The following is a 25630-nucleotide window of genomic DNA, read 5'->3' on the forward strand; positions in this document are numbered from 1 at the left end:
TCAGATTTTAAGCTTTTCTAAGAAAGAAATGATCTGTTCTTCTTAAAGTAGCCAATAAATGGCAGTTATTAAACCAAAGGCTTTTTTAGAAGTGACAATTTCTCTGAGCATGTTCTAATGCAAGTATTTATTGGATGCTTTCTGTAGTTTAAGTGCAGTCAACATTCTGGTGATCCTACCCCTTGGTAACATTTCATAGTTATGGATCTGGGATCTCTTTTAGTTCAAATCTCACAGATGTCTGATAGAATCAGTGAATGGCCTGGACGGCATCCTTTTGGCTGTTCAGGCTTTCTCTTTTGATATCCTTACTCTCTAGGACTTAATTTCTCCTGTTGCTGATAAATAACTCGACTCTCTTCATTTCACTGCCTACCAACAAATATAAAGTCAGGTAGATAATTTTATTTATTTATTTATTTTATTTATTTATTTTTTAAAGATTTTATTTATTTATTCATGAGAGAGAGAGAGAGAGAGAGAGGCAGAGGGAGAAGCAGGCTCCACGCGGAGCAGGGAGCCCGATGCGGGACTCGATCCCAGGACTCTGGGATCATGACCTGAGCCGAAGGCAGACGCTTAACCGACTGAGCCACCCAGGCGTCCCAGGTAGATAATTTTAAATATAAAACCAACTCAGTGATTTTTTATTTGAACATATTATAAAACCATTTAAGTTGGGTTTTTTTTTTTTTTCTTGAATTATTTAAAAGTATTCTTTGCCTTTAGTTCAGTTGTCTCCTCTGGCTGTGGAAGTCATTCTGCCTAATGAAAAGGTTTAAAGATGCTCTCTAAAAATGCTCTCCAAAAGAACTGCCTCTCTGGCAGTTAACTCTCACGGGGGTAAAGTACCTTTCAAACCCCTCACAGTGATGTTTAGTTTTAAAGCGTCTGACCTGTTTGCATGCCCAGGTGGGAGCTCAACTCCCTGGAAGACCACTTAAGGCAGCAATGCAGCTCTTGAAAGAAGTTTTATAAAAGCAAAGCACCAAGCTGTAAAGAACAAAGCATTTTAATGTGAGCCACTATTACTTCTGCAAGAGCTCTGTTGCTTACCTGGAAAGACACACTGTGATTCCTAAAACAGCTGTGGAAATGCTACGCCTGGTGGGGTCAAATTGCATCTTGATTTCAGTCCTTGAATGTTGGTCCATCCTTTGCACAGTTTGCACAGTTTGCACAGTGAGTGAAGTGAATTGCAAGTATCTTTCCATCTTTCCAGGTAAGGAGGATCATTATTTATATTTTTGTGGTGCTTTCAAATTTCCCAGTGATGGTCCAGTTTAGTTCTTAAATGACCCTGACAGTAATGCTGAAGTTGTGTTAGCCACTCTTTTCTGCATTGCTTCTCTACCGCTTAGTGCTTGGAGTGGATGTCTGGAGTACACTTAGAAATTTGTATTCTGATGATTTGATTATGTTGTCGTCTACCCCTTTAGACTTGAAGCTTCTAAAGGGTCATGGACATGTGTTCCTTATGCTCAATATCAGTGCCTGTTACCTGTAGGGGCCTCACAAATGTTTGCTGAAATGAACAAATGCAGAGCCCCTGTGCCATTTTCTTTTTACCAGTGGTCTGGCTGACTACACGTCCTGGGAGACTCAGCTCAGAGATCCTGTCCTCTAAAAAGCCGTCGCTAGCACCCACCTCCCTGAGCTCACTTTAGCACCCCTTTTCTCTCTGCCTTGAATGACTGTTAGAATAGCTCTATCACTGCTTACACGATTGCAATGAAATTATTGTCCTACCCTGCTAGAATTAAGATTGGGGCTTGGGGTGCCTGGGTGGCTCAGTCAGTTGAAAACATCAGACTCTTGATTTTGGCTCAGGTCATGATCTCAGGGTAGTGAGATTGAGTCCCGCGCCGGGCTCTGCGCTCAGTGGGGACTCTGCTTGGGATTCTCTCCCTCTCCTTCTGCCCCTCCTGTCTCTCTCTCTCTCTCAAAATAAAGACATAAATGTTTAGAAAAAAAGAATGAGGCTTGAGTCTTAACTAAACTTTGAATCAGTGAAGCCTACTACAGTGCCTGGCACACAGTAGTTAACTCGATACATGTTTACTGATTTAGGAAGTGAAAGAAGATAAGGTTGTAATAATAGACTGGTTAGACCTTGAATGCCTTGTTCAGAAATTCAGAATAGAATTGAGGTACTTGCAAAATGCCTAAAGTTTGATCTTTCTTTCCAGTGTGTTAATTATATAAACGATAAAAAGGAGAAATTAAAGAAAAAATATTCCTAACCAGTAAGATACATAGATTGATTTTAAAATACACCCATTGCATTTTTTGTTTCTAATGTATTCTGGAAGTTAATTCAGCAGCTAACAGAGTGCCTTCCATGTGCCAGGTAATATGCAAGGTTAGGGATAAAGAAGCACAAAATATACCATTTTGCTTTTTGTCAGGTAGAATTCAGTTGTCAGCATAATATGGAATCACTGTTCTTTTACGTCATTTGGGCTAAGAATTGTATTGGACACCCTCAGCTTTCTAGCCTCTTAATACCCATTCACACATAAAATCCTTTGATTGTAACTTGAAGTGTCCCTTTATCCTTCCCCATTTCTCCCATATCACTGCCCTGCATTGGTCTACTGTCATGGGTCTGCTATTCCTAGTATTTCACCTATGTGTTAACAGAAAAAACTATAGTATTGTGCGCTTATATTCATTTTGTTTTGTAATTCCATTCAGTGTGTCTATGTCTACATGTTCTGTTTCTCCATCTGGATTAAGAGCAATACCTTGTGTGAGTTATTCACAAAGTTGTTCATTGGTTAAATAGAAGAGACATTAGTCTTGAATAAAATACCTAAGGTAATCAATATCTTAAATTCTTCTACATTTCTTCCCCTTTCATTAGCAGCCGCCATGAATGTATTATTTGTACAGTGACAAATGCTGGAAATGATTCTCATGGTGACTCTTGACAAAATATGTGAATGGGGGACTCTTTGTTGAGGAGGAAGATGGAGTGTACTCAGAATCATCAAGTACCTTTACGAATCATCATGGATATTTCTAACCCCAAGATTCGTTTTACTACTTAGCAGACAATGTTTGTCTTCTCTAGGGTTGTGTAAACTAAGGAAATTAGACATATGTTTTGAATGATTTGACCTTAAATCACATTTTTAAGTAAAGCCACATGGGTGTTATTATATCATTTTATTGCTTTAGGAAGCAACAAGAATAAAACCGTATCCTCTGGGCTTCTGAGGAGATCCAGGGATTGATCTAATTCTTTATACAATATTAAATGTCTTATTTAAAATTCATGTTTTCCAGTGAACCTTGGTAGTTTGCAAAGAAATAGGTTTTATTCTGATCTCTTTATTTTGCATTTGTCATTAACTCTTTTGTTTACTTGAGAAAAAATAATAGAACTGATTTTGGCTCCATACTGTCATCTTTAGCATGGTGGGTTTTAACTTCTGTTTTTAAGTAAGAGAATAGCTCATGTGATTTGGAAGTCAGCTCACTTTATTTTTTAGGAATTTTAATTCAAAGCTGAAGATAACCCTGATAAGCTTTAGTGTATTTTGTTGTTGTTCCTCTATTCTTAATTTTCTCCAGAGAGAATACACCACAAATATTTGGTTATCTGACTTCGCAGCATGCTACAAAATCTTGATTATATGTTGGTTTAAAACATCAGCCCTAGAATCAGATCGACTGGATTAAAATCCTGGTTTTCTGTGTGACCTTGGGGAAGATTTTTAACCCTTCTGAATATAAAATAATAATAATACTCCCCTCAATGCATTGTTGAGGGGATCAAATAAACGAATGGGTATGAAGTACTTAGCACAGTGAGCAGCACATAGCAAGCATGCAATAGAGATTCAGTGGCAACAACAGCGATAATGTGAAGAGGAAGTCACGGTCATGGCCATAGTTAGAACTGAAAAGACCACAAGACAGCTTCCTCTGGGCTCAAACCCACTGTCCCATTAGCCAGTCTGGTGTTAGCTGAAGTAACAGAGCCACTTTATGTAAACACTGACCATTATCATTCATAAATAAAAAATTACTCTTTTCATGTCTGGAGCAATTGTTTAGTATTTATATCCAATGAATTGGAAAATTAAGTGTACATATCACTTTTGGCCAGCAAATTGGGCCAGCAGGACCCTATTCTACAGAAATAAAAATCTTAGTATGTTCGTATGGATGGCTATTTTATTGGAGGATACTTTGTAGTAGTGGGTATTAAAAACACGGAGCTGGGTCCGTATGTCCATTTTGGCCTGAAGAGTTGTCCATGTTATATTATTGATTAAAGCACAAAACACACTGCAGAGAAACATGTCAGGTTATTATTTTTTGAAAAATACAGGAAAAGGCTAAAAAACAAGCACTCACCTCAGGTATGTAAATGTACATTTGTATGTATAAAATAGAGTTTTGAAGGAAATACAATATTACCTGAGTGAGATAAGTGTGTGGCCTTTTAAGAAACTGTTAGCTTTTTATAAACTTTAATTATGAAAACGTTTATAATACACAGGGTGGAAAACATTTCTGTGCACTCCTCACCTAGATTCAAACAGATATTGTTAGCTTTGGCTACATAACACACTGTCCCCAAACTTGGTATCTTTTTGTTTGTTTGTTTATTAGAGAGGGGGCGGGGAGGGAGAGGAAAAGAGAATCTTAAGTAGGCTCCTTGCCCAACATGGAGCCTGAGGCAGGGTTCGGGCTCACACCCCTGAGATCCCGCCCTGAGTGGAAATCAGTACCGACTGAGCCACCCAGGTGCCCCCCAAACTCGGTATCTTAAAATAATATTCATAGCTGACAATTCTGTGTGTCAACAATTTGGGCTGGGTTCAGCTGAGTGGTTCTGCTGATCTGGGGGCTGTGCGTGGCTATTCTTGGCTGGGCTTCTTCACACATCAGCAATAAGCTATACGGTCGACTGGGACTGGGTGTATCTCTGCTTCACAGGGTCCCCTTCCTCTAGCAGGCTAGCTGGGACTTGTTCACCTGATGGTGAGCCAAGTTTTCCTTTTCCCTTATAGCCTTAAGTTTCTCAGAATTGGACTTTACTTCTTTATACACACGTGTATGTGTGTGTATATGTGTGTGTGTGTATGTGTGTATTTTATATAGAGAGATACATCTATGTATCTGTATATATCTATGTATATATTTGTATATATATAAAATACACACTGTACTATATATGGTATATATGTATTGACTCAAGAGGATTTAATGTTCTTCCTAAAATTATCTAAAAATAAAATAAAATCTAACTAATGTACTGCTTCAAAACTGAGAGGCAGCATGGTATCATACTCATGAGCACAGACTGAGTTACTTTGCCTGGGGTCATATCTCACATCTGCCACTTAACTAGCTGCAAGACCTTGAACAAGTTACTTAACCTCTGTACACCTCAGCTTTCTTGTCTTCTGTAAGATTTAAAAGGGTTACTATATGTACAGCACTTAGAAGAATGCCTGGTACATATTAAATATTATATATATGTTTGCTGTTGTTACTCATATTAATAGCCAATATATTTACCTATGTAACTATTGGAAAGTTTTTAATAGTTTTATAAATGCAATTAATAGCTTTCACAATCACCATTAATTATTGTAGCATTCTTTTTTAAGATTTTATTTATTTATTTTGAGAGAGAGCAAGAGTGCGCATGAGCAGGGGAGGGGCAGAGGCAGAGGGAGAGAGAGAGAGAATCTCAAGCAGAGTCCACGCTGAGCACAGAGCCAGTCATGGGGCTCGATCTCATGAACCTGAGATCATGACCTGAGCCAAAATCAGGAGTCAGAGGCTTAACCTACTGAGCCACCCAGGCGCCCCGCATTTTGCTCTTGTAATAAGAAACATACATTTATAATTCAGTGGACTTGGTAAAACTTTAACATTTAATCATGTTAGATTTTTCACCTTGAGTTATATCTAGAATGATTACATATATTTGAAAATTAATGTTTGGATGTTGAAAATAAATCCAAATGGCAGACTTGATTTGTATCACTGACTTCATTACATTGAATAGCTATGGATGGGGGCAGGCTGTGTAATCATGTGGTCATTGATAAATGTAACTACCTTGAAGTAGGCATCCAGCTATTTCATCTTGCTAAACCAAAGCCACATACATTTGGCCAAACTTTGGCACATACCTACTGTGTATGTGCCAGGCACTCTGCTAAGAAGGATTGTATGTGAAGTATCTCATTTAATCACTGAACAGCCTCTTTGAAATGGGAACAGTTTTATCATTACGTCCTAGGTTAGGAAACCGAGGCATAGTGGAGTTCACTAACCTGCTCAGTGGCATCCAATACATGGCTGAGTCACTATCCAAACACAGCTTGTGTGGTTGCAGAGCTCAGCTCTCCCCACCAAGCTCAGGGAGCCCCTGTGTCCTATCCTGGTATTTTTTTTTTTTATTCTTATGTTAATCCCCATACAGTACATCATTAGTTTTAGATGAAGTGTTCCATGATTCATTGTTTGTGCATAACACCCAGTGCTCCATGCAGAATGTGCCCTCCTCAATACCCACCACCAGGCTAACCCATCCTCCCACCCCCCTCCCCTCTAGAACCCTGTTTGTTTTTCAGAGTCCATCGTCTCTCATGGTTCGTCTACCCCTCCGATTTCCCCCGCTTCATTCTTCCCCTCCCGCTACCTTCTTCTTCTTCTTTTTTTTTCCTTAACATATATTGCATTATTTGTTTCAGAAGTACAGATCTGAGATTCAACAGTCTTGCACAATTCACAGCGCTTACCAGAGCACATACCCTCCCCAGTGTCTATCACACAGTCACCCCATCCCTCCCACCCCACCCCCCACTCCAGCAACCCTCAGTTTGTTTCCTGAGATTAAGAATTCCTCATATCAGTGAGATCATATGATACATGTCTTTCTCTGTTTGACTTATTTCACTCAACATAATACCCTCCAGTTCCATCCACGTCGTTGCAAATGGCAAGATCTCATTCCTTTTGATGGCTGCATAATATTCCATTGTATATATATACCACTTCTTCTTTATCCATTCATCTGTCGATGGACATCTTGGCTCTTTCCACAGTTTGGCTATTGTGGACATTACCGCTATAAACATCGGGGTGCACGTACCCCTTCGGATCCCTACTTTTGTATCTTTGGGGTAAATACCCAGTAGTGCAATTGCTGGATCATATGGTAGCTCTATTTTCAACTTTTTGAGGAACCTCCATACAGTTTTCCAGAGTGGCTGCACCAGCTTGCATTCCCACCAACAGTGTAGGAGGGTTCCCCTTTCTCCGCATCCCCGCCAACATCTGTCATTTCCTGACTTGTTAATTTTAGCCATTCTGACTGGTGTGAGGTGGTATCTCATTGAGGTTTTGATTTGGATTTCCCTGATGCCGAGCGATATTGAGCACTTTTTCATGTGTCTGTTGGCCATTTGGATGTCTTCTTTGGAAAAATGTCTTTTCATGTCTTCTGCCCATTTCTTGATTGGATTCTTTGTTCTTTGGGTGTTGAGTTTGATGAGTTCTTTATAGATTTTGGATACTAGCCCTTTATCTGATATGTCATTTGCAAATATCTTCTCCCATTCTGTCGGTTGTCTTTTGGTTTTGTTGACTGTTTCCTTTGCTTTGCAAAAGCTTTTGATCTTGATGAAGTCCCAATAGTTCATTTTTGCCCTTGCCTCCCTTGCCTTTGGCGATGTTTCTAGGAAGAAGTTGCTTCGGCTGAGGTCAAAGAGGTTGCTGCCTGTGTTCTCCTTTAGGATTTTGATGGACTCCTGTCTCACATTGAGGTCTTTCAACCATTTGGAGTCTATTTTTGTGTGTGGTGTAAGGAAATGGTCCAGTTTCATTCTTCTGCATGTGGCTATCCAATTTTCCCAACACCATTTGTTGAAGAGACTGTCTTTGTTCCATTGGACATTCTTTCCTGCTTTGTCAAAGATGAGTTGACCATAGAGTTGAGGGTCCATTTCTGGGCTCTCTATTCTGTTCCATTGATCTATGTGCCTGTTTTTGTGCCAGTACCATGCTGTCTTAATGATGACAGCTTTGTAATAGAGCTGGAAGTCCGGAATTGTGATGCCGCCGGCTTTGCTTTTCTTTTTCAACATTCCTCTGGCTATGCGGGGTCTTTTCTGGTTCCATACAAATTTTAGAATTATTTGTTCCATTTCTTTGAAAAAAGTGGATGGTATTTTGATGGGGATTGCATTGAATGTGTAGATTGCTCTAGGTAGCATTGACATCTTCACAATATTTGTTCTTCCAATCCATGAGCATGGAACGTTTTTCCATTGCTTTGTGTCTTCCTCAATTTCTTTCATGAGTATTTTATAGTTTTCTGAGTACAGATCCTTTGTCTCTTTGGTTAGATTTATTCCTAGGTATCTTATGGTTTTGGGTGCAATTGTAAATGGGATCGACTCCTTAATTTCTCTTTCTTCTGTCTTGTTGTTGGTGTACAGGAATGCCACTGACTTCTGTGCATTGATTTTATATCCTGCCACTTGACTGAATTCCTGTATGAGTTCTAGCAGTTTTGGGGTGGAGTCTTTTGGGTTTTCCACATAAAGTATCATATCATCTGCAAAGAGTGAGAGTTTGACTTCTTCTTTGCCAATTTGGATGCCTTTGATTTCTTTTTGTTGTCTGATTGCTGTGGCTAGGACTTCCAATACTATGTTGAATAGCAGTGGTGATAGTGGACATCCCTGCCGCGTTCCTGACCTTAGGGGGAAAGCTCTCAGTTTTTCCCCATTGAGAATGATATTCGCTGTAGGTTTTTCATAGATGGCTTTTATGATATCGAGGTATGTACCCTCTATCCCTATACTCTGAAGAGTTTTGATCAAGAAAGGATGCCGTACTTTGTCAAAAGCTTTTTCTGCATCTATTGAGAGGATCATATGATTCTTGTTCTTTCTTTTGTTAATGTATTGTATCACATTGATTGATTTGCGGATGTTGAACCAACCTTGCAGCCCAGGGATAAATCCCACTTGGTCATGGTGAATAATCCTTTTAATGTACTGTTGGATCCTATTGGCTAGTATTTTGGTGAGAATTTTTGCATCCATGTTCATCAGGGATATTGGTCTGTCATTCTCCTTTTTGATGGGGTCTTTGTCTGGTTTTGGGATCAAGGTAATGCTGGCCTCATAAAATGAGTTTGGAAGTTTTCCTTCCATTTCTATTTTTTGGAACAGTTTCAGAAGAATAGGTATTAATTCTTCTTGAAATGTTTGGTAGAATTCCCCTGGGAAGCCATCTGGCCCTGGGCTTTTGTTTTTTGGGAGATTTTTGATGACTGCTTCAATTTCCTTAGTGGTTATAGGTCTGTTCAGGTTTTCTGTTTCATCCTGGTTCAGTTTTGGTAGTTGGTACATCTCTGGGAATGCATCCATTTCTTCCAGGTTATTTAATTTGCTGGCATAGAGTTGCTCATAATATGTTCTTATAATTGTTTGTATTTCTTGGGTGTTGGTTGTGATCTCTCCTCTTTCATTCATGATTTTATTGATTTGGGTCATTTCTCTTCTCTTTTTGATAAGTCTGGCCAGGGGTTTATCAATCTTGTTAATTCTTTCAAAGAACCAGCTCCTAGTTTCGTTGATCTGTTCTACTGTTCTTTTAGTTTCTATTTCATTGATTTCTGCTCTGATCTTTATTATTTCTCTTCTCCTGCTGGGTTTAGGCTTTATTTGCTGTTCTTTCTCCAGCTCCTTTAGGTGTAGGGTTAGGTTGTGTACTTGAGACCTTTCTTGCTTCTTGAGAAAGGCTTGTATTGCTATATACTTTCCTCTCAGGACTGCCTTTGCTGCATCCCAAAGATTTTGAATAGTTGTGTTTTCATTTTCATTGGTTTCCATGTATTTTTTTAATTCTTCTTTAATTTCCTGGTTCACCCATTCGTTCTTCAGTAGGATGCTCTTTAGCCTCCATGTATTTGAGTTCTTTCTGATAGCCTGTGTCTTTTGATTGGGGCATTGAGCCCATTTACATTCAGGGTAACTATTGAAAGATAGGAATTTAGTGCCATTGTATTGGCTGTAAGGTGACTGTTACCGTATATTGTCTGTGTTCCTTTCTGGTCTATGTTGCTTTTAGGCTCTCTCTTTGCTTAGAGGACCCCTTTCAAGATTTCCTGTAGGGCTGGTTTTGTGTTTGCAAATTCCTTTAGTTTTTGTTTGTCCTGGAAGCTTTTTGTCTCTCCTTTAATTTTCAATGACAGCCTAGCTGGATATAGTATTCTTGGCTGCATATTTTTCTCATTTAGTGCTCTGAATAGATCCTGCCAGTCCTTTCTGGCCTGCCAGGTCTCTGTGGATAGGTCTGTTGCCAATCTAATGTTTCTACCCTTGTAGGTTACATATCTCTTCTCCCGAGCTGCTTTCAGGATTTTCTCTTTGTGAGACTCGTAAGTTTTACTATTAGATGTCGGGGTGTTGACCTATTTTTATTGATTTTGAGAGGGGTTCTCTGTGCTTCCTGGATTTTGATGCCTGTTTCCTTCCCCAAATTAGGGAAGTTCTCTGCTATAATTTGCTCCATTATACCTTCTGCCCCTCTCTCTCTTTCTTTTTCTTCTGGGATCCCAATTGTTCTAATGTTGTTTCGTCTTATGGTATCGCTTATCTCTTGAATTCTGCCCTCGTGATCCAGTAGTTGTTTATCTCTCTTTTTCTCAGCTTCTTTATTTTCCATCATTTCATCTTCTATATTACTGATTCTCTCTTCTGCCTCATTTATTCTAGCAGTTAGCGCCCCCATTTTTGATTGCACCTCATTAATAGCCTTTTTGATTTCTACTTGGTTGGATTTTAGTTCTTTTACTTCTCCAGAAAGAGTTTCTCTAATAACTTCCATATTTTTTTCAAGCCCAGCTAGTATCTTTAAAGTGATGATTCTGAACTCTAGATCTGACATCGTACTAATGTCCGTATTGAGTAGGTCCCTGGCAGTCGGCACTACCTCTTGTTCTTTTTGTTGAGGTGATTTTTTCCGTCTTGTCATTTTGTGCAGAGGAGAATAGATTAATGAGAGAACAAAATGCTAGCAGAGTAACAATGTCCCCAGAAAATATACTCTAAACAAATCAGAAAAAACCTGAAGCAGTGGGAAAAGAAAGGGAAAGAGAGAAAAAAGAAAAAGAAAAAAAAGAAAAAGATAAAGATAAAAACAAAAACAAACAAAACAAAACAACAACAACAAAAAAACCAGAATGTGATCGAATATGATCAGGCTGGTATATAGATCAGTGCCACACACTAGATTTGGGGTGTATTTTGGTCTTTTAGAAGAAAGTGCCTCCCAAAATTTTAAAGAAAGAAATACTTATATATGTAGAAAAATAAGGGTTGATATGATGAAGGGATGGAATATGACTGTAAAGATGGAAATTATAAAAAATTTTATAAAAGGAATGGATAAGAAGTTGTTTGAAAAAAGAAAGAAGAGGATTTAAAAAAAGAAAAAAAAAGGGAGAGGATGTGATCAGGCAGGGGAATAGAAAACACCATATACTAGAGATTTAGGGTATATTTTGATCTGTTAGAAGAAACTATCTCAAAATTTTAAAGAGAGAACAACTTATATATATAAGCCAAAAATACGGGTAACTGCTATGAAGGGATAGAATATGACTCTAAAAATGAAAAATAAAAAAATTTTTTTTTTTTTAAAAAGGGATTGATAAGATGTTGGTTGAAAAGAAAAAAAAGAAAAAAAAGACAGTTAAAAAAAAATTAACTTTGAAAGACTACAGAATCATGGTAAAAAAGCCATGAATTCTATGTGCAGTAGTCCCCTACAGCTGGAGTTCTGCCGTTCTCATTGATGGGTAAAGATGGTCTTGGCTGGCTGTTCTCGCTGATCTTCTGGGGAGGGGCCTGTTGCCGTGGTTTCCAAATGTCTTTGCCGGAGGCAGAATTGTCCCGCCCTTGCCCCCTCCTAGCTAAGTAATCTGCTCAGGTTTGCTGTCCGGGGCTTTTGTTCCCTGCGAGCTTTCCGTACAGCTTTGGAGGTGGAGAGTGAAAATGGCGGCCTCCCAATCTCCGCCGCGGAGGAGCCGAGAACTCGGGGCCCTGCTTCTCAGTGAGACCCCAGAGAAAAGCCGTCAGTCACTCCCGTCTCCCCGGTCTCCAGCCGCACTCCGTGCTCACCCGGCCTGTGACCGCGCGTTTCTATCTCTGGCACCCGAGCCCGTGTGGAGTCTCCACCCCAGCAGATCCCTGCGGTGCACTCCCGCGCGGCTCCTCCCGGGGGAGGAAGGTGAGTCTCCCCGGATCTGCCGCTTGTTGGGTCCCTGCTGGAGGAGCAGTGGCCCAACTGTGCCGCGGATCACGGTTTATCGCAACCCCGAGCTGAGAGCCCGCGCCTGGGCTCCGCCTCTGCAGCCGGCTTCCCTGCTCCGATACCTGGGAGCTCTGCCACACTCAGGCACCCCCGGTCTTTCTGTGACCCCGAGGGTCCTGAGACCACACTGTCCCGGAGGGTTCCACCCCCCGCTTAGCCACCAGAGTGATGTCCCTCCGCGGAGCTGACTTTTAAAAGTTCCGATTTTGGGCTCCGCGGCTCTATCACTTGCCAGAAGTGGCCGCTGGAGGCCCCTCCCCCGCCGTCTATCCTCCCGAATATCGCCTCGGATTCACTTCTCCGCACGTCCTACCTTCCAGAAAGTGGTCGCTTTTCTGATGAGAGAGTTGTTGTTCTTCTTTTCTTCGATCTCCTGTTGAGTTCGTATGTGTTCAGAATGGTTTGATCCCTATCCAGCTGAATTCCTGAGAGGAGACGAAATCCAGGTCTCCTACTCCTCCGCCATCTTGCTCCGCCCCCCTGTGTCCTATCCTGCACCAGGATGAGGACTTGACCTGCACTAGTCCCCCAGGCCCCCAGAAGGTCATTCAAACAAGGTGCTCTTCTTTTTTCACACTATCCATCAGTCAGCTCAGGTTTAGAGTGCTTTTCATAAGGTCACATAAGGCTAAGTAAGATTTGTAGGTGAGATTTCGAGCATGACTGTCTTTATGGTCTTTATTACTGGAATTCTATAATCAATGACAGTGCTTCCTTTCTGAACATGGGCAGGAGCTTCACCAGAACCTCACAAACATGTGGTCAGGAAAGTTTTACGTATCTCAGAAGCTTCCATTTAAAATTGTATCTGACATTTTCTTTCATTTAAATTTTGTGATTTAGTGGTGAAGATGAATATTTTCCCAGACATCTCTTCACTAATTGTATTTTTGCTGATGCGAATTGCCTCTTCATATCATTTGCTATTTGTTTATTGGTATATTGATGTTGCTGCTGATTAATTAATCCAACAAATTCCTTAAATTCCAGACTGTTTTGATCATTTATAAATTTGATATTGTGTCATCAGTTCCATGTGGAGGCCAGCTTAATTTCCCCTCCTGACTCACGCTGTCGAGTTTTTTGTTTTTTTTTTAAATTTTATTATATTATGTTAGTCACCATACAATACATCATTAGTTTTTGATGTAGTCATCCACGATCCATTGTTTTCGTATAACACCCAGTGCTCCATGCAGTACGTGCCCTCCTTAATACCCATCACCGGGCTAACCAATCCCCCCCCCTCTAAAACCCTGTTTGTTTCTCAGAGTCCATAGTCTCTCATGGTTCATCTCTCCCTCCGATTTCCCACCCTTCATTTTCCCCTTCCTTCTCCTAATGTCCTCCATGCTATTCCTTATGTTCCACAAGTAAGTGAAACCCTATGGTAATTGACTTTCTCTGCTTGACTTATTTCCCTTAGCATAATCTCCTCCAGTCCCATCCATGTTGATGTAAACGTTGGGGATTCATCTTTTCTGATGGCTGAGTAATAGTCCATTGTATATATGGACCATATCTTCTTTATCCATTCATCTGTTGAAGGGCATCTCAGCTCTTTCCACAGTTTGGCTATTGTGGACATTGCTGCTATGAATATTGGGGTGCATATGGCCCTTCTTTTCACTACATCTGTGTCTAAGGGGTAGATACCAGTAGTGCAATTGCTGGATCATAGGGTAGATCTATTTTTAAATTTTTGAGGAACCTCCACACTGTTTACCAAAGTGGCTGTACCAACTTGCATTCCCACCAACAGTGTAAGAGGGTTCCCCTTTCTCCACAACCTCTCCAACATTTGTTGTTTCTTTCCCTGTCCATTTTTGCCATTCTAACTGGTGTAAGGTGGTATCTCATTGTGGTTTTGATTTGGATTTCCCTGATGGCTAATGATGATGAACATTTTTTCATGTGTCTGTTAGCCATTTGTATGTCTTCTTCAGAGAAGTGTCTGTTCATCTCGACCATTCTCTAACACGATTCACAAAGATAAACTCAAAGTGGATGAAAGACCTCAATGTGAGACCGGAATCCATCAAAATCCTAGAGGAGAACATAGGCAGTAACCTCTTTGCATCAGCCACAGCAACTTCTTTCAAGATACATCTCCAAAAGCTAGTGAAACAAAAGCGAAAATGAACTTTTGGGACTTCATCAAGATAAAAAGCTTCTGCACAGCAAAGGAAACAGTCAACAAAACAAAGAGGCAACCCACAGAATGGGAGAAGATATTTGCAAATGACACTACAGTTAAAGGGCTGGTATCCAAAATCTATAAAGAACTTCCCAAACTCAACACCCAAAAAACCAATAACCAAGTCAAAAAGTGGGCAGAAGAGATGAATGTTGTTGAGTTTTGATATCTCCTCCTTTCTGCCCTCTGATCAGGCAGTGCGGGTCCCTGCGTGGCTCTGGCTTCAGACCCCAGCCAGACTAATGAAATATCTTCAGCAGAATCTTTGGTTCCTTCTTCAGGATTATGGGGAACTCTCAATCATGGATGTTGACAGAACTCTTAGAGTGTTTTGGAGAAATATTTTTTATAACAAAGAATGATTTAGCTAAACTCCTCTTGAGTACCACCAGCAGGTTTCTGTTAAACTGAAAATGTCAAAGATGATGCATTTTTAAAACAGTTAAGTTTGGTTTACATTTTCTATAGAAGCTAACTGTATAATTTCTTCTTAAAGCAAGACATGGTTTAGCCTGTTAGCAGATATACATGTGAAAATAAAAATCATCCCTAAATCAACACTAATTTAGGCAGACGCTTATATTGTGATGGTTTGTGTCGTTCTGAGATTTAGAACAAAAACGAACTCGTTTCTAAAGATGTCAATCAATAAAAAACTTGACGTATGGGAAATTAAGCAGTCTCTTAAGAAAGTTCTGAAAAGTATACCTGTCACTTCTCCATTGTACTTGTGGCTTATTTCCCAAGATACAGTCATTAGCGTCAGCAGATAGTTAAAAGGTTGTGTTTGCTTTACTCTGTGTTTGTTTTTTATTTGGAAATTATAAAGCACACACATAGTATTTTCCAGCTAAGGGAGGAAAGCAGTTTGGATGACATGCTGTAACATGAGTTAGTTCTCAGTAAAGCTTTACTTTTCTTATGAAAGGAGAGCACATTACTTCTCTGGATGGAACCCCCAGAGTATCCTCCATTTGCCCTGAGCCTCTTCATTCCTTCTTTTTTTTTAAATTTCTTATTTAAATTCAATTTAGTTAATATATAGTGTATTCTTAGTTCCAGAGGTAGAGTTCAGTGATTCATCAGTTGCATAGAACACCCAGTGCTCATTCCATCACGTGCCCTACTTAATGTCCATCACCCAATTACCCCATCCCTCCCACTCCTTTCCCCTCCAGCAGCCCTCAGTTTGTTTCCTATGATTAAGAGTCTCTTATGGTTTGCCTCCCTCTCTGTTTTTATCTTATTTTATCTTTCCTTCCCCGTCTCAAAACTTTTTTTAGAACAGTTACTGGTTGACAGTTCTAAATCCACAAATTTTACAGGCCCTTGAGATTGTGGTTCATGTAAATGTTGGTAAACGTAATGGATCGGATTTGTTAATTCTGTGCATTTTTTTTTCTTTCTGTGCTGAATACCAAATATCTAAAATATGATTACAGCTAAGCTCTGAGGTTCTTGATGGAGGAATTGGTCCAGGTTTTATTGTTCATAGTTTTCAAAATGCCCAGTATATAATGGGCGCTCAGATGTATCCCACTGTGGCTAAAAGTGACCAGGTAAGGCTAATGAATTTATTTTGGGCAGCTCAGTATTTTATGAATAATAAGTAATATAAATACCCATTCAGTTATGCTCTGAATCACTAAGCTGACAATTGCATATCTTTTGGGTATTTAATATAAATATCTTGAAGCAAGTGTTTTACGCGCATTTTCAGTATATGCTATGTTTATGATGCTTATTACTTAGGTGTATGCTATGCTTTAGCTATGCTTATTATTAATTTTATAGCACCTAGATTGCTGTGGCATTCCCTTGGGGAGAACAGAGTGCTGGGTCCTAGCTGGTCTGACTTGTAAGAAGCCTCCTGCCAGATGGGCCCGTCCCGTCCCCTTCTCCCAGTGAGAGTGCCACCTGGACTGGGGAAGTGAGGAAGTAGCACAGTTAATTAGGCAGTTTTGCTGGGGTGTTCCTGTGAAATGGTGTTACTTCTTTACCATCTTACTGTATGTTCACCAGCATATTAGGACTGTGGCCAAAATTAGTGCATCTAACAAATCGTCTCGCCATTTGTAATATTGGAGAATCCAAGAGAAAGACAAGAAGAGAGAGGGCAAAATAGAAAGGTGGATATGATATTTGGGTGAAAAAATAATTTTTTTAATTAAGGTTGTACTCTCTAGTGGTTGCAAAATAAATATTTCATGTTTATACCAGGTGACATTTTTGAGAGGGGCATAGAAGAGGCAGTAGGTGAAGAAGGATGCATGACACCTGGTCTGCAGAATATGGATGTGGCTACGGATGTGGTTTCATCGGGCTGGAATGGGTGCTAATAAGTGTTTTAAAAGTGATGGTGGCACCTCCCCGCAGAGGCTTTGTTCCTTTGGAGTTTGCTCCCTGAGTTCATTTATTTCTCCACAGGCTTTCAACTTCCTTATTTCACGAGGTTTCTCATCAGAAGAGACTTATTCTTTAGGACCATTGTTAGTGCTGGCCGAGGGAGCAGGAGGAGGGATGTAATCTGGTTTTTTGGTATTTGAAGGATGAGATCAAATTTAAAATTACAAATTAAAAATATACAGCTCTCTTACGAAGGCAGCAGAGCACAGTGTAGATCTTGTTCGTTTTGGTTATTGGGAGAGGAGTTGCGGTATGATCTTAAAGCATCCGTGGACTGTGGAGTCAGTTGTGGGTTGCTTGCGCCCAGCATTCATTTACTTCTGTACATTGCAAAATGAAATAGTAGAATAGGAAATGTGAGTATAATACACATACACATCATAAGAAAAAGATTTCTTCATGGAAGTTTTGTGTCTATGTATGTTTGTGGGTGTATGTATATAATGTAGGTATGCACACATAACATCACACGTATATACTGGGGTGCATATACAATATTTTGGTACCATGATGGGGCCACATGTTTGAAAAATGTTGGTTTTAGAGCATTTCATTTAGAGCCTGAATGTGAAAAATTCAGATTCCCTTTAGCTCCATCAGATGCTGTTGGTGGACCCTTTGATGAGCAAACTATTCTCTGTGTTTCTGTGGGTCTTTATTGTTGGGGGGATTTAATGAGATGGGATACATGCAGCCCCTGGCCCAAGCACTGGCTGGCACATTTGATTCCCTGCATTCTCCTTTTCTCCTTAAGAACAGCCAAGATATATTCTTGGAGCTCTCTCCCTCTCCTCCTTGCCTCAAACCTGGTTCTTTTCTGAATTCAGCCTTGCTGCTACCTTTCCATTCCCCATGATTATATTTGCCTCTTCTCTCCCCACTTGCTTCCTATTCTTCCTTTGTGTTTTCTTTGACCAATTTCTTTCACAGCCAAAGAGCTTGGCTTGATAGCCTTCATCTTTGGGTTAAGAAACCAGAGAATTTTTTTTCCTTCCTTTCTTTCAACTTGTCAGTCTCAGTCTTTTTCTCCCATGTTAAGAAAAAAATGTACAGTTGGGTATTTGGGAACCTGGCATGCTATACAATTCGAACTTCAAGCCTGTGCCACTTGGTGTGGTGTGCACATCAGAGCTGGTCAGCACATTGTTCCTGCCCATGACCGCTATAGAAATTGAGAGCAAGTCTTTAGAAAATTTTATAGAAATTTGACAGTGTTTTTACATTTATTTAGTACAATAACAAATTTGGGCTTGTGTTTTGCATGTCTTTTTCTTCTTTTTTGGAAATCCATGTTTATTGCATTTTACATACATTTGATCTGAGATGTGTCAAATATTTTTTCAAAAATGGTCCTTTATCGTAGATTGTTCGAGAAGCGCTTCTCTAGATAACTGAATTGTTACAACTGGTGTATATAATAGGTCAGAAGAAAAAAGAATGGCTCTGTAAACTAGAGGCAGGATGTACACCTGCAAAGATGCAACTTGTAAGCTTTCTGTTTAGCTTTTGGATTTTAAATCTACAAATTTGAAGACATGGTCACAGAGGAAAAAAAAAAATGAAGACAAAACAGCCAAAGTAAGAGAAAAGCTAATGAACAGTATGCTTTTACTAAAATTAAGAGGCTTAAGAAGTGAATTTTATAGTGGCATTAATATTTGTGGGGGTGGGAAATTTTCCCTTCTTGCCTTTGTCAGGGAGGAAAAATTTTCTCCTGAGCTTGAAGGTTTTTTTGGCTGGTCTAAGGATTAAATTGACATGAGACAGATTAACAAGAAAAAGTAAAACTTAATTACATATGTACGGGGTGGGGGGGTTCCAAAAGAATATGAAGCCCACAGGCAGTCAGGTAGTTGAGGCTTATGTGCCCTTCAGAGCTAAGGAGAAGGGAGTGGCTGTCAGGGACTTCAAAGAGAGGAAAGACAATTCACAGGAAGATGAAAAGAGTAAATGTTTGGCAAACAAGTGTTTGGGACACAGAGAGGAATGTCAGCAAACAGACTTTTCTAAGTTCCTCCCTGTCCACTACACCTAGTTCATATTATACAGTAATTACCTGTGGTGCTGGCTTACCCACCAGAGCAGCTCCTCTATCTAAATTCTCTTAGGCATTTAGGGGGAAGGTCAGAGTTTCTTCCTGAGCCTTCCATTTCTTCAAAATAATGTATATGTCAAAGAGACACACATTGGGGTAGCCAATTTTGCTCCTCTGCACCTTCTAGGTTCTTTGGCTGGTCTAATAATTAAATTAATATGAAACAGATTAACAGGAGAAAACAAACAGAAGGTTAATATTATGTATGCTTGCTGTATATATGGGAGAGACCCTAGAAAAGGAACTTTCTGAAATGGCTGAAGCCATCAGCTTGAATACTGTCTTCAGCTAAAGACAGAGGATGTTGGAGGTGGCGAGTCTGGGAAGGAAAAGCACAGTCAACAAGTAAGGTTGTTATGTAAATTTAAGTCTTTTTCTTCATTGACAAGAGTTTCTAGAAATTTGGTTATTCCCCTCTTCCTGGTAGAAAGGGAGACACTGTTACAAACGGAGCTTCTCCTGATAAGTGTCTCTTAGGCAAGGGTAACTTCTACTCAGTTTTGAGAGCTTCACCTGTTTGTGCTGTTTCTTAAGAATAACCGACTACTACTAGGTATTCATCCAAAGGAAACAAACATAGTGATTTGAAGGGGCACATGCACCCCAGTGTTTATAGCAGCAATGTCCACAATAGCCAAACTGGAAAGAGTCCAGATGTCCATTGACAGATGAATGGATAAAGAAGATGTCATACACACACACACACACACACACACAATGGAATATTGCTCAGCCATCAAAAAGAATGAAATCTTGCTGTTTGCAATGACACAGATGGAACTAAAGGGTATTAGGCTAAATGAAACGAGTGAAAGACAATTTTCATACGATCTCACTCATATGTGGAATTTAAGAAACAAAACAGAGGAACATAGGGGAAAGGAAAGGAAAAATAAAATAAGATGAAAATAGGGAGGCAAAGCATAAGAGACGCTGAACTCTAGGAAACAAACTGAGGGTTGCTGGAGGGGGGGTAGGTGGGGGGATGGGGCAACTGGGTGATGGGCATTAAGGTGGACACTTGCTGTAATGAGCACTGGGTGTTATATGAACTCATGAATCACTAAATTCTACCCCTGAAACTAATAATACACTATATGTTAACTAAATTGAATTTAAATAAAGAATTTTTAAAAAGAAAGAAAAAAAAAAAAGAATAACCAGCTTAAAATAATCCCCATGCCAAAGAGACACACTTGGGGTGGAAGATCTGCTCCCTTTCAAGTTCATAAAATGCTGCTTCTCCACCAGCCAAAGTATTTAATAATGCACATAATTCTCTCTTCCTGCTGGATGATGGAAAACGCTCCCTTTTTTGTTGGGCACACAAAGTTTCTGAAAAGTACGAAGAGAATTCACGCAATTTACTTAGCTTTTAAAAATCTAGAGCCTCTACCACACGGATGCAAATTTTAATGATGGGGTAGAAGGGAATAACTAGTTCTATCTAGCTGTTGCCACTGTCACAAACAATGATGGAAGATAGTCCAATCAAAAGCATTTGCCAGTGGATATGATTAAGCTAAATTTAATTCACCCGAAAATTCAAGAATGCGAATATTGCATGTTCTCATAACGGAGTTTTCCTTTTCAGAGAACCAAAATAATTATTCTTAAAGACCTTCAAAGCGTGCTTTAAAAACTGGCCCTTTTGAAGCCAGCTCTGTTAGGCGGAGTTCTTTTCATTTGCCTGAAATGTTATAGTCTCTACTTCCTCACTTGTGACTTAAGGGTGTTTTGTTATTCGAACACAAACAGAATTTCTATGCTAATTTGAATTCTGATTTCTTTTATTTATTTGCCCAGTTGGAGTGTTTTTTGTTGGGAAAAAAAAAATTGAGGTAAGGAAGTACCTACTGAGGGAGACCCAATTAGTCTTTGAAAATGCATTTCCTCACAGTCAAAACATTGAAGCAGGAGGTGAAAATTAAACATTCAGCCATATAGGGATATTTTTAAAAACAGACTTAATAGTCTAAAATTGAATATAAATGCCTTGGATCCTTGAAACATTGGCGAGTTGACTTTCCTTTCATAGCCTATAGGTGATAAATTCAATTAAAAGGCATCTCTTCCCTCCCACCTGCCATTTCTGTATGCACAGCTGTGCGTTTACCCCCAGGATTCTGGGTTTGCCAGACTGTGCTAAACATAAGTGTTCACACTTTCTCATGTAAACTCACTAAGACAATAATGTAGCACTGTCAGGAAATACTTGCATTGGCTGAAATGTCATCTTCTCTAATTCAAAGCCATGAGGATAAGTCCTCATGACCACACATAGAAATAAAGATCCCCCTCCCAGAGCTTAAATGTAGAGGCAAGATCAACTGTGTTGAAGGTTTTGTAACCCTTCAATACTAAAGTTCCTCTCTCATAAAGAGAGGAAACTTAAAAATTACCATTTAGATGAAATAGGATAGGACCAAGAAGGTTGTGAGTGGGCAGGTGGAAATATATCTGCTAAAGAATTGAAGATAATTTAGAGAAGCCATGCATTTGGATCAAGTATGAGGAATACAGAGTAATAGTAATGCTGATCACCCACAATTTTTGAACTTGTGCTATTTGGCAAGCATTGTCCTAAGTGCCTTTATACATTAATCATTAATTATGGGGGCTACATAAAAATACCAATTGAGAGACTCTGGAGGAGGAAAAAAAAGGAACTCTCAGGTGACCATACCCCAGGGAAGGGTCTTGGTAAAGGGAGACTTTTCTTCCAAAAACATGTGTGTGTTGACCATAGTGCTGCTCAGGTGGCTTCTCTAACTGTTGAAGAAGAACTTTGCTTGTGACCAGTCCGAGCAGAATTGCTTCCTGAAGCCAGAACAGGTGAAGAAGATGGTGTGGATAGAGCTGGCGTGTCCTCCAATACCACACCTGTGTTCTTGGAAGATCTCTGACTCATTTCGCAGAATCATACATTGAAAGTGATAGATTTTGTGAGAAAAATGGGGCTGGGGCTGGCCACTCAAAATCTTTGCAATAGCTCTCTAGCTGGAGAACCAACAAAAACAGTAACAGCCCTTCTAAAAAGACCGGTCCCATTAACTTCCATCTGGCCTTCAGAATCCCAGTGACTCCATTCTTCGCCCTGTACCCTGAGGCTCTGGCTTCCTCTTTCTACTGCAGTCAGTCCCTTCTAATAGAGCACTTTCTGCCAATCTAAAAATAGGATCCAGGGTTTGTCTTCTTCATCAGTCAATGTTCTTTCCTTTTCAACTCAGGAGGGGAGCCGAAGCTCCACGGTTTCTTTCTCTGTTCTTGTAGTTTCCCAGACAGCTTCACAGAAACCACTAAACTTCTTGCCACTTCCTCCCCTGAGTGAAGGCACTTGTGTGGGACTGGAGCTTTGTTCAAAGGTCATCATGTAGCCCTTTATTGAGATCAGTCAAAAACTTTAATGTCCTGCCGAAAGTCACACATGAACCCAAGGGACTTCTCTGTTGGATGGATGTCATGCCCCTATTTGCTCATCCATTTGAGCTAATCTGCATTACAGAAGCATACCCACGTAACAAAACAGACTGTATTTTCTGGCTCAAAAAGGTTAAAAAGGAGAAAGAAGTATAAAAATTACGATCATTTGTGTATTTGTAACTTATAATACCTGAATTTCACCTTGACCTCAAGTTAAAAATTTCTGTATACATTAGACAGCTCAAACAGCTGAGAGAGCATTTTGTTCTGGAATGGTGTAATATGAAGGACTGGTTGCACAGCTAGGGGAATAGTATTTTAGGGATTCCTGGTGATTCCCTGAACAGTAATGGTAGGAAGCTTTCCAGTTTATACCAACATGTGAAAAGAGACTTGTCTGTTTCAGCTTCATCCAGGCATCCAAACTCGATGTCGCAGGATACAGGAAATACATGCTTTTGCCATCCTTTGCGTATTGTCCTGTTTACCATCCATGGCTGCCTGAGTTTCGCTGATGGAAACACTGCAAGAAATACTTTTCTTGTACTAAAGGTTTTGGTGATTCAGCGTTGACCTCAAGGCCATGTCATGGTCGGCCCTGTCAGTAGGAACATACATTGTAACTATGTTGCAGGTAGCAGAGCCCCAGGTGATCAAATACAGAATATATCTGCTTATATTTACTCAGAAAAGTATGATTTTTAAGTCGTGTTATAAACACCAACAGCCAGCTTTAGATTTGTGATGGGGTTGGTCTACCCTGCATATTTTGAAGATTTTTTTTTTTTTTACATTTTATAGACTCTAGTTAACCCGAATCATTTCAGTGATGTTCTGTTGCCACCTGTCCCCTCTCTGTGCCCCCCAACTCATTCTTAAGTCACATTTGTAGTTCTTCCTTATTACTGGAATATATGTTCCATAGATAACCCTTCCCTTGTGGCTTGGCTTTCATATTTCCAGGTGCATAACATTCATCTTTTGAAAAATTGCTCTATTTTCAAAGAGCAACTGTAATTTTCCTTCACTGTCGTGAAGGGGTTTTGTTTTCTTCATATATGCTTAAACGGCACATGAAGAAACATGGTGTTATTGGAGTGTAACAGGGTGAGTAGTGGGCTGGAAGCTCAGAGGCTCGAAGTTTTGGTTTGACCACGAACTCATCCTAAAACCTGGATAAACAGCTTCCTGATCTCTCTGTGACTCAATTCCTGTTTGTCTTGAATGCCATTACCCTCAGCTCCCCTTACACAGGGGCACTGTAGGGGTAACAGCTGAGGGTAAACATTGTCTGATATCCCTTAACAGTAGCCTATTAATTTATAAAAGATACGCCTACATTTGGGTTTTTTATTTTGTTCTAATAATAATTCTTTGGGAAAGGCAGTCTTCTTTTACTGCTTAGGAAATCACAACTTATAGACAAGAAAAAAAATCTACACTTGTTCTAGTAGTGTATGTATGTTTTTGGTATCTGTTGAGTGTGTACTAAAATACAAACACACACAAACATACATACACACATACACACGTCCTTGAAAATTATGGTTCACAATATGGGAAATTTTAAAAAGAATACTTAACAGGGGAATAGTCTCCTCCTCCCAGTAGAAAGCACGAATCCAGCCATATGTGAATAGTATTTCTTTTTTCATCTTTATGTTCCAAATTTAGGTGTTCTTTCCCCTCAGAGTTTCAATACATTTTTTCCTGTCTGCCAAAAAGGCTTTATGATATTCTGTTTTCTGTTTTATCTCAAACATTTTGCTTTTATCTTTCTTTATATTTACATAAAGACTTTATATTTACATAAAGAAAGATGAAAGCAAATATATGATATATAAAATTCATACAATTATTTTAATTGCCATTTCTGTTGATCTTAGACATGGGGAGGGCCCGAATGACACAGCTGATGCCAAGGTATCTGGAAAGCTTGGATCCACGTGGAAACTCTTCAGCAGTCATGGGTGGGCTGGTGCTATGGATGTAAAGATACACATTGCTCATAGAGATTTCTGAGTATGACCATCCTCTGATTGGCACAATGATTGCATCAGTAGGCTCAGTCATACTGGCCATGAAAACACCTCCACTATCAAGAAGTCATTTGTTGTGGCAATGGGGGAGGGGTGGTGGCAATGAACTGCAAGAAAGTTATATTACATTAGCAACAAGGAACATCATAGGGCCAGTAAAGTCTTCTAAGATTCCACAAATCAGGCCAATGTGTTCTCTCTCTCTAGATTACACGAGAATATTAAAGGGGCTGCAATTGCCAAATGGTGGAGCTGTTAGAGAATAGTGTTGTCCCATAGCACTTTCTGAGATGATGGAAAGGTTCAGTATCTGTGCTTCCCAGTGTGGTAGCAATCAGCCACATGAGCCCATTCAGCACTTGAAATGTGGCTAGTGTGGCTTAGGACCTAAGCTTTTAATATTACGGGTTTTTACTTAATTTTAATGTAAATAGCCACATGTGGCTAGTGACTACAAGATGATCAGTGCAAGATAGTAAATTATGCATATTTTTGTTACTTAGGAGACTAAATGCAGTAACTTCAAGGGAACTTTCCATTCACTGATCTTGAGAATTCTTTGAGGTGAAAAGGGGTGAAAGAGATGGGGATCTCAAAGCCTAAGTAAGATACGTGACATTGCAGTGTCAACCCACCATGTAAATGATGGTGGCTTTGAGAGATGACCAGAAAGTAGTATTTCTGGTTGTAACTCTCCTTTGATTTTCTTTCCACAGGCTCTTTCATGCTGGTGAACACATCTGGGAGACCTGAGGGGCAGAGAGCCCACCTCCTCTTACCTCAGCTGAAAGAAAACGACACCCATTGCATTGATTTTCACTATTTTGTATCCAGCAAGAGTAACACTGCTCCTGGGTTACTCAATGTCTATGTGAAGGTCAATAATGGGCCTTTGGGGAATCCTATCTGGAACATATCTGGAGACCCTACCCGCACGTGGAACAGGGCAGAACTGGCCATTAGTACATTCTGGCCTAATTTTTATCAGGTATGCTCTTTGTTTTCATTTCCTGTTTTGATGCATCTTCTAACTTCTGAAAATACAGATTTTGTATTAGTATAATCAGAGAATGTGTAAGAAGTGTAGGTATTTTTTTAATACTGATG

General features: G+C 39.8%; 1 protein-coding gene across 1 annotated transcript in view; it reads left to right on the top strand.

The window, feature by feature from the left end:
- The window catches only part of PTPRM (protein tyrosine phosphatase receptor type M), an 812937-nt gene that overhangs the window by 286596 nt on the left and 500711 nt on the right, over positions 1-25630 (top strand). Inside the window, exon 3 of the mRNA XM_044921209.1 lies at positions 25240-25511. Within this exon, the coding sequence (XP_044777144.1) occupies positions 25240-25511 (272 nt within the window). The remainder of the gene's footprint in view (positions 1-25239; positions 25512-25630) is intronic.

The sequence above is a fragment of the Neomonachus schauinslandi genome, chromosome 14, assembly GCF_002201575.2.
Source record: "Neomonachus schauinslandi chromosome 14, ASM220157v2, whole genome shotgun sequence".
NCBI classification, from domain to species: Eukaryota; Metazoa; Chordata; class Mammalia; order Carnivora; family Phocidae; genus Neomonachus; species Neomonachus schauinslandi.